Below are 15,678 nucleotides of genomic sequence, written 5' to 3'. Positions count from 1 at the left end.
TAACTTTAACAACTCACATGAAGACAGGATGGATCAGTGACGCTCAGACCACTTTCAAGATACCAGCCTCACTAGAGGTTAAATACCTGAGACTCCCCATCACCTTTTAGCGTTGAAGAAGCTTTTGGAGTGAGGTGAAATGTTTTCAAAAACCCAAAAAGGAAGCCCAGCTGCCTTCAACTCAAGTGCTTAAAACTACCATGACCTGGATGACTAAGAACCAAAACAGACAACACTCTGAGGTCTAAGTTTTTATAGGCGATAACCCAAATCCCAGTCCTAATTTTGTGTTACTGTGGCTTAACATCTCGGTCTCAGGTAAAATGATTATTTTATTGGTTACCTGACTGCCAAGACTTGGGAGAGACTTTTACCAAAACAAAAATGACATATTGTGATTGCCTAGGGTTAGATAGTGTTAGTGTCGGGGTCAGTGACCTTAATAGGTTAAGACTTCTAATGATGGGGGGCGATTGTGGCTCAAGAGTTGGGAGTTCGCCTTGTAATTGGAAGGTTACTTGGTCATTGTGTCCTTGGGCGAGACACTTCACCAGTTGCCTACTGGTGGTGGTCAGAGGGCCCGGTGGCGCCAGTGTCCGGCAGCCTCGCCTCTGTCAGTGTGCCCCAGGGTGGCTGTGGCTACAATGTAGCTGCCATCACCAGTGTGTGAATGAATGGGTGGATGACTGGATATGTAACCAGTCCCCCATAGGGACAAGTAAAAGCGCTATACAAATACAGGCCATTTACCATTTTTAATGATAATGTAGCAGGAAAAAAAGATTTTCTTTATTTATTTTGTTAGAAATTAACAATATAAAGAGCTACACATTTCTATATTTTGGTACTACTATTACAGAATAGATGTCAGAAAATGTGACAATGAACAGCATCTGATGTTTCAGCTATCTGTCAGCCATTCCCTACCAGCTGTCAAAGTAATCTCCCTTTCCAGAAAACACATAATCTGGACGCCTCCGAACAGTCCAAACTGTGTGGGGAAATACACTGATGCATAAAATTATAAGGTATGAGAGGTCTGGCATTTTTTTCCAAGTTGCCAACAGAGCTGAATAAAGCATGTTCAGAATAGATTGCTGCAATGACCCAATTATGAAATACAAATTGAGGTTTTTCCTTTAAGACTCAGAAGAAAATTACATTGTCCAAGATTTGCTTTCAGGCACATGCATCCTTCTTCTCTTTGTAAATTGGGCCTGACAGTGTTTCAGTGACTATTTATACCAAAATGCCATACAACAATTAACATTTTTTGGTCAACCACTTTTATTCCATGGTGAACCGCTTACTGGGACAGATGTGAGATATTTTAACACTGAACAAGAAAAAGACGGAAAGAGTAAAAGAAAGATTTTTTGAAGCAATGCCGAGAATTTTGTTCATACGTTTATTGGACCCACCTCCCTCGCTGTCCTATATGAACTCTCACTAGGGGAACTAACTGCATGGTCGGTGCACATTTGGTCACAAAGCTCCAGCTGCTGGATGGCACCACACCCAGACACATGGACCAGTAAAAGTGTGAGAACCTGGATTTGGTGGAAACAATGACGCTGCTCTCAGCACCGGTTCCTGGTTGCCTATGCATTTACAATGGCTGTTTGACACGTGCAGTGTGTCCTTTCACTTTCCATAGTTACCCTGCTTAGCTCTATTGTTATCTCCAGGCAGTCATTTTCCAGTGTAATGTCAACAGTCTCATTACAGGGCTCAGAGGAGCTGGATGATATATATCATAAAGTGCAAGTACTCAGCATGTGTATTCGTTCAGCTATTCTTTTCTTTAGCGGCTGCAGAATAAATAGTCTAGCAAGTGTTTCAGAAGTTAATGTTTCCAGTGTAAATCACAAAGGCCTTTTCAATGTTGAAAGGAGTAGTGTAATGTGCCGAAATTACTGTTAAACCTATTGGGAGTGTCACGGGCCTAGTTCAACAGCAAATCATGTCTATGACCATGTCCAGCTGACAGCTCTTTTAGCAGACACATAACTAACTGTCCGCCTACACACTCGATCATTATTTTTGGTTTCATCTAAGAACTTATTATGTTTATATTAAATTATAAAACATAGCTGTATAATGTGCTGTTAGAATTGAGTACTCAGGTGAACATCGTGTTGTTCTGGTGTTTGTTTGTTTTTTTATTAGAAGACGTGCTGTAAAAACACACTTCTGGTGTATCAGTTTGACTAAAAAGTGTGTACCACTGACTGTACAGAAAAGGTTAACTTGGTGTCCATGACATCAACCACTGCTTTGTATGTATTGTTTTAAAGCCTCGACTTAAACCTTTTGGATTTTGTTTTTTTGAAACCCAACACATGGATCTGACTGTGCTAAATGATAGCGTACCGTGCTACCATCATTATCTTTTTTATCTAAATGGGAACACAATTTACAAAATGAACATCAAAATTGATGATTAAAAATCATTTAGACCATAAATTCATTAGAGAAATGTTCACTGAGGCCACGCATCAAGTGAGCAGTATGGCCATTTTCTGATGGACTTCTACATAATTGAAGTTTTTTCTGCAATGCGAGGAGTTGCCCACTTAAGACCATTAGGAAAAAAATGCAGTAATGGCACTTCATGTCCGCAAAATGTGGTCCAGTTCATCTTTTACATACAGTCTATGGTTTTTACAAAAGGGTTTTGTATATACAGTGGCTTGCAAAAGTATTCGGCCCCCTTGAACTTTTCCACATTTTGTCACATTACAGCCACAAACATGAATCAGTTTTATTGGAATTCCACGTGAAAGACCAACACAAAGTGGTGCACACGTGAGAAGTGGAACGAAAATCATACATGATTCCAAACATTTTTTACAAATAAATAACTGCAAAGTGGGGTGTGCGTAATTATTCAGCCCCCTGAGTCAATACTTTGTAGAACCACCTTTTGCTGCAATTACAGCTGCCAGTCTTTTAGGGTCTGTCTCTACCAGCTTTGCACATCTACAGACTGAAATTCTTGCCCATTCTTCTTTGCAAAACAGCTCCACAACTGCCCTGTGACGGCCTCAGAGGTTGTCTAAGAGAATATTGGGAGCAACAACACCATGAAGTCCAAAGAACACACCAGACAGGTCAGGGATAAAGTTATTGAGAAATTTAAAGCAGGCTTAGGCTACAAAAAGATTTCCCAAGCCTTGAACATCCCACGGAGCACTGTTCAAGCGATCATTCAGAAATGGAAGGAGTATGGCACAACTGTAAACCTACCAAGACAAGGCCGTCCACCTAAACTCACAGGCCGAACAAGGAGAGCGCTGATCAGAAATGCAGCCAAGAGGCCCATGGTGACTCTGGACGAGCTGCAGAGATCTACAGCTCAGGTGGGGGAATCTGTCCACAAAACATATCCATGTGTTAGAATGGCCCAGTCAAAGTCCAGATCTAAATCCAATCGAGAATCTGTGGCAAGATCTGAAAACTGCTGTTCACAAACGCTGTCCATCTAATCTGACTGAGCTGGAGCTGTTTTGCAAAGAATGGGCAAAGATTTCAGTCTCTAGATGTGCAAAGCTGGTAGAGACAGACCCTAAAAGACTGGCAGCTGTAATTGCAGCAAAAGGTGGTTCTACAAAGTATTGACTCAGGGGGCTGAATAATTACGCACACCCCACTTTGCAGTTATTTATTTGTAAAAAATGTTTGGAATCATGTATGATTTTCGTTCCACTTCTCACGTGTACACCACTTTGTGTTGGTCTTTCACGTGGAATTCCAATAAAATTGATTCATGTTTGTGGCTGTAATGTGACAAAATGTGGGAAAGTTCAAGGGGGCCGAATACTTTTGCAAGCCACTGTAGAGCTGATAAATGTATTTTACTTCTGTTATTCCAATTATTGAACTGCAAGGATTTTTGTAACTTAGAAAAGGTGAAACTGTTTGTGTGTATTACATGCATTACATGTCAACTGACAGAACTGGGTGCTATGCTATGTTCCATTTGAATGTAGCCATTGAGTAAGAGCATACTGATGGGCAGCGGTAGGGGGTGAAACACACAATGCCTTTGTTCTTATGGTATTTAAAGAGTCGCCGCTGTCATTTTACACGCACATGAGATAGAAAGATGGTAAGAGACTGACGATGGTACTGACATTGGAACCCTCAAAAACAATCTATACCCATAAGCACTGGGAAGAATCTGATTGGATTTAACCCTGCCAATAGGGTATGTGTGTGCCATATGTGAAGATCAGCAAAGATGACATGAAATCTTCCCGCAAATATTTACCATGCTGGCTTTGATAAAACGTCCCACCGACCCCCACAAAGCCCAGGCACAACGCTTGAGACGGAGCCGCTAAATCACCTTCAGAGCTGGAACAGTTTCTCTTTTGTATTAAAACTTAATAAAATGGGACAGCAGTGCAAATATTTTCACAGCAGAAAATGAAGCCAGACACACAGGTGCACTGCAGAGGCCGAGCGTGGCGGCAACATGGTTTTGGCTCCAGAAGAGGCATGCGCTATATGTTTCAGTCGAGCTGATCCTTTAGATTCATTGTTTCAGTCTGTTGGCAAAGGCGTGCAGTGCAGGCAGGAGATATTTATATTATTCAGCAATTTAAAATGTTTGCGTTTGAGCGACTTGTTGAAGAGTAAAGATGTTTTATACTTCAGATGAAAGAAGTTTAGTTTTCAGGAAGAGGCATGATTTCAAGTAGAACAAAACATAAACAATGTAAAGCAGAAAAACCAGTAAATCAATTAGGATTCCCATACAATGAGCTGCTCAGCCTCTTAAAACTCTTGGCTAAACACAGGGCCTGAAGAGAGGGAGAGATAAAGAGAGGGAGGAAGGGAACAGCTAGAGTGCATAAACAGATGGTCACTTAGCTGGTGAACATTAAATAGACATCAGAGATGCTGTAGGCACATCTGGAGTGGCAGGAAGGTGGGTGCACAGAGCTGCAGATCTGTGGGTTAATTAGACCAGGGTCAGAACTTCAGTGCGTGTCTATGTTGGAAGCTCACAAATTTAACCTAAAAACACACTTTTGTCACCCTCCATTTGCAGTATTAGTGTCAGGTTTTGGTTTTATTTACTTAAAGGCTTACTCCACAGTTTCCCCTGAGGTGACAGTAAGTAGAGCAGAAGAGCAAATATTGTGTTTCTGGTTATGAGATTGTGTCTTGTTTACTAGTTTCTAGATGTTAAATTTCTTCTGAAGCAATTGGGAGAATCCCGTCCTTGACATACTTTAACCAGGTTTCCTCTGGAGGTCAGAGGCTCAGAACGTGTGTCCTTACAAATTATATTTATTTGACCCACCTGCCGAGTGTGCGTGCTAAAATAAATCACATCCAGCATTTAGCTGAATATTGTTGCTGCTCTTATAGAATCCATGGAAATATTCAGAAGGATGGCTTGTTGTTTATGTACAAATACATTCACAACTCTATCGGTCACATGACTGAGCACTTCCCATTTTTGCAACTCACATGTAAGAAATTAAACTGTGAAATGATTGTGCCTGTGTAACCAGATGTGATTTTAAATAGGAACTAAAGGTTGTAGTAAGATATAAGAGAAGACAACTCTTCTCCTTTATTATTATTACTCAGAGGGGAAGTCGTATGTATTTAGTCATGAATATCCTTTTCTTTCTTTTTTTCCAAACAGCACAGGCACCTGTTACACAAAGTTGGAAAGTTAGAAATATTTTCCACATCAAACTTGTGGAACAGATAAACTGTACATTTAACATATTTGGTTTTCAACGATAATGTTTTTTCTCTAGTATTTTACATCTTTAAATCCTCATACTTTAGTCCAAGAGGACAGTACTGCTACTGCTACACCCCCATAAGGCTGCGTACGTGAACCTATCCACCCTTCCTTGCTGGAGATGGGAGGTGGAGGCCAGAGCTGGCGCTGGTGTCGCTGCCCTGTGTTCTTTGTGGCTATGGAGGAGGAGGAGGGACAGGATTCAGAGTCCTGCGGTGGGAGGTTTAGTGCACTGAGTGGGCAGCAGCTCCAGCATCTGCTCCCTCTTAGCGGCAACCACACTGGGTGTTATTGTTCCCGACAGAGATGAAAAAAAAAAAGGGGGGGGGGGTGGAAGATGACATATGAGGGGAGAAAAGGGGAGCGGTAGCGAAGCATGGAAGGCAAGTTTAGAGAAGTTAAATAAAGACAAGGAGACGTGTAAATCTGATGAAGTTTTAGTGACTGAAAAATGAGTCGGAGAGAGGGAGCGGCAAGTCAGATGGGGGTGCGGGTCGATGGTGGTGGGGCGGGGTGGTGAGGGGTGTCTTAAAAGCATCATTAGAGAGTAGGTTTTACCTCCAGGCATGCTCACCCAATGACTCACACCTAGAGCTTGTTAGGGCTTCTACTCACCAGAGAGGAGGTCGAGTTCAAGGCCACAAGCGGGGTTGTGTGTCGGAACACGTGGTGAGAAATGGATAAATAAAACAACAAAGCTTCACATGTCTGACACTTTGGTTTCAAAAGGAAGGGGAAACCACTTCCAAAAATAAAACCCCAACTGTCATTCTTGTCTTCTGACTGCTGGAACAATAGCAGTTTTCTCTAAGACTGCCATTTAGCATTTTGAATTTTGTTGTTGGACAATGTGCTTATGAAGCAGTTTTTGGTTCCAACAAACTACAGATGCTGTTTACAAATTCCAAACTTTTTATTAATATACTCAGTATTTCTTTGTAACCACATTAAAAAGACAAAAACGTCATGATTATAATATGTTGTCCTCAGTGATGCAGCCTTGTTGGTGGGGTTCACACATGAAGACGGAAAGTTCCATCCATCCATCCATCTTCATCCGCTTTGTCCGGGGCCGGGTCGCGGGGGCAGCAGCCTAAGCAAAGAGGCCCAGACCTCCCTCTCCCCAGCCACCTCCTCCAGCTTGTCTGGGGGAACACCAAGGCGTTCCCAGGCCAGCCGAGAGATATAATCTCTCCAGCGTGTCCTGGGTCTGCCCCGGGGCCTCCTCCCGGTGGGACATGTCTGGAACACCTCACCCAGGAGGCGCCCAGGGGGCATCCTTGTCAGATGCCCGAACCACCTCAGCTGGCTCCTTTCGATGTGGAGCAGCAGCGGCTCTACTCTGAGCCCCTCCCGGATGGCCGAACTTCTCACCCTATCTCTAAGGGAGAGGCCAGCCACCCTTCGGAGGAAGCTCATTTCTGCCGCTTGTATCCGCGATCTCGTTCTTTCGGTCACTACCCACAGCCCGAGGCCATAGGTGAGGGTAGGGACGTAGATCGACCGGTAAATTGAGAGCTTCGCTTTTACACTCAGCTCCCTCTTCACCACGACGGACCGGTGCAGCGTCCGCATTACTGCAGCTGCAGCCCCAATCCAAGACGGAAAGTTGTTTATAAAAATGTTGAAAGTAGAAAACTGAGGTTCACAGCATGAAAAACAAAGCAGAATTTCAGCGTGAAAAGCTATCTACATTAGGATGTTATAGACCTTGTTCTGTCACCGAGGTCAAACAGGCTGTGTGCCGTTTGGCTGAACTCTGAATAAAACCACGTATTACACTCTCATTCTCACCCTTCTCCGGTTGTGTCTGTCCTTTTGGGATTTCTCGCACGTATCTGAAATGTTGGTAAGGTGTTAGTCTGCATGAATATGTGGAATGTGGGAATGGTTTTGGCTCTGGTAATCTGCTGACAGCTCTCTGTGTAAACAGCTATCCTGATAGACCAGGAATTATAAAGATGTCACCTGCCTTGCTGAATAGTAGAGTGGAGATTTTAGCTTACACCTGTAAGGTCAGCAGTTCATTGATGGCTTGTTCTGGGATTGTGTGACCGGTGCTGACCCTCGAATTGTCAAACGTACAGTACACATGTATGACTGAAAATGTGTTAGTCTAACTTTGGTGACTGATAAATAAAAGCACAGAAAGTCACTGTGGGTTAGTGAAATGTTCCCATCCCTTCACCCTTAATGAAACCTTACTTGAACCTTACAGAGATGCCACAGAACTGACAGCTGGTTTTGAATTAAATTCAAGGACCCTAACTTTAATGTGATGCTTCTCCATTCCTCTGTTTTTGTCACGCTATCTTTGCCTTCTCCAACAAATTCTTCCGGGAGATTTGGCACAGTGGAAAACAGAATTACAAACAAAGAGGAAGACCTAAAAGGAACCTGTTTAAAGGAACTGTGTCCAGGCCCCCCCACGAACTAAAGAGCAATCTAAAACGCTGTTACACTGAAGAAACTGGATTGTCTTCAGTTTGTTTTACAGTCATCAGCTATACATTAAAAATAATCTCATGATCTCAGTCTGTTTAAATCGAGACTTCAGTCGCGTCTGCGTCAGCCAGAGAAGTTCTGCACTTTGGCAGCTCTACTTTATTATTATTTATTTATTCTACATTTTCAGCTCACAGCAGCTTGCTCTGTATGTATCAACCATACTGTGCTTTTTAAAGAGCTCCTTCCAAACCTATATTGGTGTTTCACGACAATGTGAATTTTTATTCTTGGATAATATGATTTCCTTACACTTCAAATTTTGTCAAATCCCACCTGAGTAAAGGCTTCTTAAACCAATGTGGACATGTTACAATGGAAGGAGACTTACCATAAATCTGAGCGTGCTGGCATGAGCCTCTTCTTTCCACTGAAATATGGTTCAAAATCTTGGGTCTTGAGTCTGTGGGCGTAGTCTATATAGCCAGATACTTCCTGTCCAAGAGTATTATGATCCCTTATGAAAATGACCGACTGCAAAAAGAGAGAAAAAGAAGGAAACCCTCTGTGTAAATAATCATGACCATCAAACCTCTCCTGAGTAACAGCCAGTGAGGAAAAAGTCACTTGTGGAAAGATAGATGGGATCTGTTACAAATCCTCCCACTTTGAAATATAAAGGGTCGTGTTTTACTTTGAATCGGGTTCAAATCAGCAATGAGTCCAACTTATGTTATACTTCAATAGGCCTCGCTTGCAGAAGTGGGATGTCTACAAAATATCCTGCTCAGATACTAGCGTGGGACACGGTCTGAGTCCTTCCACTTACAGTAACTAAAGTCTGAGTTCCGTTCCAAAACACCTACAGCTGGGGGAAGAATGTACTTTTAAATGACATAAAAAATGAAGTGCTTAGTTAAAACTTGATGTTGTGTGTCATATAAGGACTCTTTGGTGGAAAGGGAGGGAGAGTCAAGTCAGAAAAAACCTATCCCGTAGAGGGAACCCTCTCTCATTGTTCCACTTGAGGTTTCGGTTTTTTTTTTCCTTATCCAGATTTCAGGGTTTAAGGACACAGGGTGTCATGTGTTGTGCACATTGTAAGCTCTTTGAAGCAAAGTTGTGATTTCAGACCAAGTCAGTCTAGTAAAATTACATGAAAATGACAGACCCATGCCATGATGTTTAAAGTCTTTGGACTTGGTCTGAAACAACTGAAAACCTACCAGACAGGCATAAATCAACAACTCAAGAGGGGTCCTATCAGGCACACAGGCAATCACCCTTTACAGTAGACTTCTAACAGCAGGGTTGCCAGTACATTACATTTATTTATGTAACAAAACAGTGCAGGCCTTGACAGAGACCACCAAAACTGGGAGCAAAATATAAGCTGAATGCCTGTTTAGCTTACAATATGAAATATCGCCTCTGTCAGTGCGCCCCAGGGTGGCTGTGGCTACAATGTAGCTTGCCATCACCAGTGTGTGAATGTGTGCCTGAATGGGTGGATGACTGGATGTGTAAAGCGCTTTGGGGTCCTTAGGGAGTAGTAAATACAGGCCATTCACCATAACACAGGATGTGCAGGCGACACTTGGGCCACCTTAACTCAAACACGATCTGATTAAAACACCATGAACAGGTTTAGATTCTTCACTGCCAGTAAAACACATACTTCTAAGGACAGCTTCATGACTGCTCATCATGTCTTTGAAATGAGTTCAAACTAGACACAACCTGAGAAAAAAGATGATGACGAATGGTTCTGTCACTGGAATCAGACAAAGCAAATGGAAGCCAAGTTGTCCAAACCCCCTCAGGCGACAGCCGAACATGAAATGATCTTTTCATGTCGATTCGATGGTTTCGATAACACAGGATGACAATGCGTGGAAAGAACTGAACAGGAGACACACTCAGGTGTGAAGAGGTTGTTTTGTCTGCCGTCACAAAGACAAGAAAGCAGCTTTTCTTTCTGTCTTTTCTGCCTCGTCTTGAGATAGGAGAAGTCTTTTTGTGGCCGACTTGTTTTGTTTACTCTGAGCATGAATGAGTCCCACTTCTCGGCCTACAGTAACACAGTAAGAGGATCCTTGTGGAATACCTCAGCTAGTGATATCACATTTGTATAGCTGTCAGGACACGGGCCATCTGCGGATCCCTTTACTAAAAAGGCATGAGATAACTAGCACTCCAGAGCTCAGACGAAAAGAGGGCTGCTTTCTCTCCACCTCTCAAACGTTTAAAACAGATGCTATCAGGTTCACAGCTGGCTGGAGGACTGAGCCATATACCCTATCTACTGGCTTCTGTCCTCCTGCAGCCAGCCTTGAAAAGACATCATCAGGTGGACCCAGCAAAGACAAAGATGGTCAGAAATTCTGATTAAAACAATAACAGTTTAGCTTGTCTTTGGGGTGCAAACAAAAAAAAATAGTCCACAATTTTCAGTGTCCTCAGTTTCACACTGTAACACTTAAAACGTCTCATTTTTATACAGCCTTCAGCTCTTAGATGTGTTCAGGTCTTGTCAATCTGAGTGGACGTAACTGCAACAAGGTTATATCATGATATTAACAATACGCATTGTGTGTACCATCATGTGAATTTAAAAGTTACCTCTTGGATCAAAATGCAAGAGGTAACTCTTGTTAAGTTTTTTTCCTTAACAAGATATTTTCATGTAATTTATTTTTCATGGAAACTGTGGGGATTCTTTGGTTGTGTAATACTTTATCCACTTGGAATTTTACTTTCAGGCCAACGCGAATGGACAGGTCATGGACAGAATCATGGTACTTATTGGACACATTGTAAATGTAACACAATGTAAATGTAACACGTGGGGGAAGTTCCCCAATTTACAATTCATTTGATCAGGTTCTGTTCCACTTTAGTGTTAATCTAGAGAAGCTGCAGCACTATGAGGAAGTTAGTCAAAGTCTGCCTAATTGTCAATACCACAACACATAATGGACATAGAGTGTTGTTCCTTTTCAACCTACAAGGTGCATATGCAATATGGGGTACAGATATAAAATCTATTATACTGTTGTAATAATAAGAAGTACTGACTGTATGACTGAAAAGGATTATATACAGTAATCAATGATCAAGATCAACATAACTTTTATTTGAAAAACAAACACTAAGTTTTCAAATTTGATACGAGGCTGCCAATGAGACTTTTCTACAAGAGATGGAGAACCTAAGGGTCTGACTGCTCAGATGATCATATAATCCCATTAGCCAAAAATAATGTATTTTTATTCAGATTTTGCAAAGACAACTTTCCATTTGTATTGTTAGTATGACTTGTAAACAAAATATATTAAAAGATTTTCTCCGTTTTTGGCTCTGCTTATGATTTTCACCAAGTAGACCAGATTATGCAAATAATCGTGTTTGGAAGTAAAATCAAAAATCCCACAATGTACAAAAAAATAATGGTCGGCGAAGGTACTTGCTCAAAGTTTCTCATGGAAAAATGATGACATGACAAATCCTTTTATTTCTTAGGCTCTGGTGTTTTATTCAAAGTTTGTCTGATATTAAGACCTCCTGAGTTTCTGTACTGTTTACCTTATTTTGAGTTGAGTAAATGGTAAATGGCCTGTATTTATATAGCGCTTTACTAGTCCCTAAGGGCCCCAAAGCGCTTTACATATCCAGTCATCCACCCATTCACGCACACATTCACACACTGGTGATGGCAAGCTACATTGTAGCCACAGCCACCCTGGGGCGCACTGACAGAGGCGAGGCTGCCGGACACTGGCGCCACCGGGCCCTCTGACCACCACCAGTAGGCAACGGGTGAAGTATCTTGCCCAAGGACACAACAACCGAGACTGTCCAAGCCGGGGCTCGAACCGGCAATCTTCCGATTACAAGGCGAACTCCCAACTCTTGAGCCATGATCGCCCCAACTGCATTTCAAGACTGTAGTAGTTACACTAAAATGTGACTAAAATTTTAGAATTACCAACAAATGCAACAGTATTTAAAATGTTTTGTTTACTTAGTATTTCTCTTTCTGTAAAAGTTTATTTTTTTGTAGTATAACTTCTTGAGAAAATAGTCTTTGACATAAGTTTCTGGAAAATTAGAACTGAAAATTATATCAAATCAATATGGTCCATCCATCAAAAACAAGCCACTGCATATTTCTGGAACTAGAATTAGGTGGGTAAAGAGTCACTTCACTCACAGGTCGCAGGGAAAGCAGAACAAACGAGTCAGACTCTATTATTTGCTCCAAACAAGCAACATGAGTTTCCAGCCGCCTTGTAGGAGGGAGCAGGGGGACCTCCACCTTACACCATGGAAAACAAGCGGAGGCCTTACATCACCTGCTAGCAATTACCAAGAACAGGTGCTGTGACCTCACAGGGCGGCGAGTAAGGGGCCCCACTTTATGGCAAACATCAGTCTATTTAATGCTTGAGCAGCTGAGCGCTGAACTAGTCTCAGGTAGAGATTCCAGCCTTTTGTGATACTCAATATTCAGTTTGAAACTCTTTTTTTTTTTTTTTTGTACGCGAGTGAAGTATTACCTGTGGCCACGAAACACAACAAACCATCTACAAGTTCTTTTGACTATACAACCTTAAAAAAGTCCAAATAAAAGCACTTCCATACAAAAGTAAGCATGTTTGTTAGTAAGCAGGATTTTTGAGGTTTGTGACAAATTGAGAGGAACTCAATACCTCCTTGACACACACATGTAAATTACTCCACATGCTGTTGGCCTTTCTTTCAAAGCCCCATGGACGTACAGTTTGAGAGGGCTATACAAAATCAAATCACATCAAACAGAAGCTGACAGGAGGTCTTCCTTTGTGCTTTGACAATGTTCTACAGGTGGGGACACAATGGCCAGACCACTTGAAATCCTGCAGAGGAGCATGAGACATCTGAATGTGTGTGTGACTGTAGATGTTTGCCTGTGTAGTGGGTACGACACAGAAAGAAAGAAAAATGCCAAATTAGAGCTGAATAGAGCTAAGTGGCAACAAGGAAAGTGAAGCTTCGATTTTAGAAGCCACTTAAATATGTCTGTAGGATAGATGGAGGCAACCATAGATCAGGAGATCGAGAGAGTTGTCCAGTAATCGGAACATGAGTAGTAGAAGTGCCCAGCTGGAGAAGAAAAGTTTCATTTCCAATAGTTTGTGTTTTGCCCCATTTGTTACTTATAACCTTTTAACGCTTTTCTTTTACTTCAGCCCAGAACCGGTTTGATCCTGGTTCTGATGGAGGTCTCTTCCTCTTAAATGGGTATTTTCCTGTCCAGAGGGTCACCAAGCACGTGGTCAAAGGTGCGATTGTTGGGGTTATAGAGTTTTACCTTGCAATATGAAGCACCTTAAAACAAGTGTTTCTGTGAACTGCTGCTATAAAAATACAACTCCATTGATTAAAATATTTGAATATACTATATATAAATATAGTTGAAATGGCTGGTGAGTGTTATTATCTTTTGAAGTACCACATATCCTTTAATCTAATGATTCCTTATTTAAATTTTAAGTCAACATTGCTTTTGGTCAGTCAATGAGTGAAATCTGAGAAAACGCAAAATAAAACAAGACGAAGCACATTAATTCACTTCAATTCAATTTTATTAATACAGCACCAAATCAAAACAACAGTCGCCTCAAGGTGTTTTATATTGTAAGGTAGACCCTAAAATAATACATACAGAGAAAACCCAACAATCATATGAACCCCTATGAGCAAGCACTTTGTCGACAGTGAGAAGGAAAAACTCCCTTTTAACAGGAAGAAACCTCCAACAGAACCAGGCTCAGGGAGGGTGGGGCTATCTGCTGCGACCGGTTGGGGAGAGAGAAGGAAGACAGGATAAAAGACATTAATTAATCAACTCGGCATTCAGTGGATCTGAACGGTTTTAAATCTAGCGACTGGACTGTAATTCCCTGTGTGTAGGGCTGGCTCTGATGTATTTTACTTGTTGTGTTAGGTAATAAGAGAATACATAGGTAAAGCAAAGAATTCATATTGAAAAAACAAGTGTTCCACTAAAAATAAGAAACAGAGTAATAAAATAGGCTGTAATGTAATGGTCTCAAATAGTGAAACAGCAAAATGTATTATCTTTTGCACGTTGTACACAATCTCACATAAATAAAATCATATCAGTAAACCTGGGTAGAGAACTGATTGTTTACTACCACCTTCACCAACCCCTCTCCCCCATCCCAAACACACACACACACACACACACACACACACACACACACACACACACACACACACACACACACTGACACCACCAACCTGTCTGAAGGCCCTCATGGCCTCCACTTCCCCCATCCTTCAGCCCACACCCACATGCCCCCAGTCCCTGGGAACAATCCTGCAGTGTCAGGGAGCCGTGCAGGTGTCTTGCGGTGTCAGCTGCCATACTGTTTATTATTGGTAGGCTACGCTTTAGGAGGAATCCCGGGCCATCACTAACAACTGTGTAAATTTGTTGGGGTAAGGAAAACATGGCCTGTACTGCAGGAATGTTTTGAGGTGAGAGCCCTTTTTTTGGCTTTACCCTTGTCCCCTTTCTGGATATTCCTTGAGAAACATATGTGTGTTTGTCAGAGGGTTTAAGGAGGGGTTCAGGAGTAGGATAAGGTGGGGGGGGCTCATTGCTTATTTGACTTGGAAGTGACTTCACACAGGCTGCTTGTGTAATAGATGCAATGGCAGAAACCATATGTGGTGAGGTGTGTTGCATCTGTGGGGATCTACCCGAATTACACATCCTGTAGGACATGTGATCCAGAGCCCGCGTTCACTTACTTGAAAAGTGTAGGCAATAAACCAGGTCAAAGCAGTCAGTAACCTACATTAGCCGGCACTAATGGCAGTGACTTAAAAAAAAAAAAAAGAAAGCAACGCTAACAACTTACTCAATAATCTTAGCAACCAGGCTATGTGCATGACATGCTAATCGTTCCAAACAGCTTTGCTTCTGAAAAGGCTTCACCAAATCTGAACTGGCCTGATAATAATGGCTGTGCTGTGGAGCAGAAACCTGAATAGAGAACCCCCCCTCTCTTTTTAGGTTTAAGAGTTTAAGTAAAAACATTATATTAATATATATTTTGTTGCAAAACAGTAGACAGACACAAGGACAGGGAGGAGAACAAAAAACACAAATACAAAACATGCAAACACAGGAGAAAGTATGAGTCATTGTGTATTTTTACCCCAGGAGGCACAAACAGGTCCTCTATCCTCTTATTATAAGTGGAGAGCGGGTGGAATCTGAGTCAAACTTCAGGTTCTGGGCATCCACATCTCCGCTGATCTCACTTGGGCCCACAACACCATCGCACTGATAAAGAAGGCCAGCAGCAGCTGCACTTCCTCAGTGTCCTGCGGAAGAATAACCTGGACCAGAAGCTGCTGCTGGCCTTCTACTGCTCCTGAATGGAGAG

At 42.0% G+C, this 15,678-nt stretch overlaps 1 protein-coding gene across 2 annotated transcripts in view; it reads right to left on the bottom strand.

The window, feature by feature from the left end:
* The window catches only part of cfap299 (cilia and flagella associated protein 299), an 83,839-nt gene that overhangs the window by 11,703 nt on the left and 56,458 nt on the right, over positions 1–15,678 (bottom strand). For both annotated transcript variants that reach the window (XM_042220107.1, XM_014333484.2), the window contains exon 4: positions 8,607–8,749. In XM_042220107.1, the coding sequence (XP_042076041.1) occupies positions 8,607–8,749 (143 nt within the window). The remainder of the gene's footprint in view (positions 1–8,606; positions 8,750–15,678) is intronic.

This window comes from Haplochromis burtoni, unplaced genomic scaffold, assembly GCF_018398535.1.
Source record: "Haplochromis burtoni strain Fernald_Lab_line unplaced genomic scaffold, NCSU_Asbu1 Contig_43, whole genome shotgun sequence".
NCBI lineage: Eukaryota > Metazoa > Chordata > Actinopteri > Cichliformes > Cichlidae > Haplochromis > Haplochromis burtoni.
The sequence above is the reverse complement of the archived record's forward strand: the minus strand, read 5'-3'. Positions and strand labels throughout refer to the sequence as shown.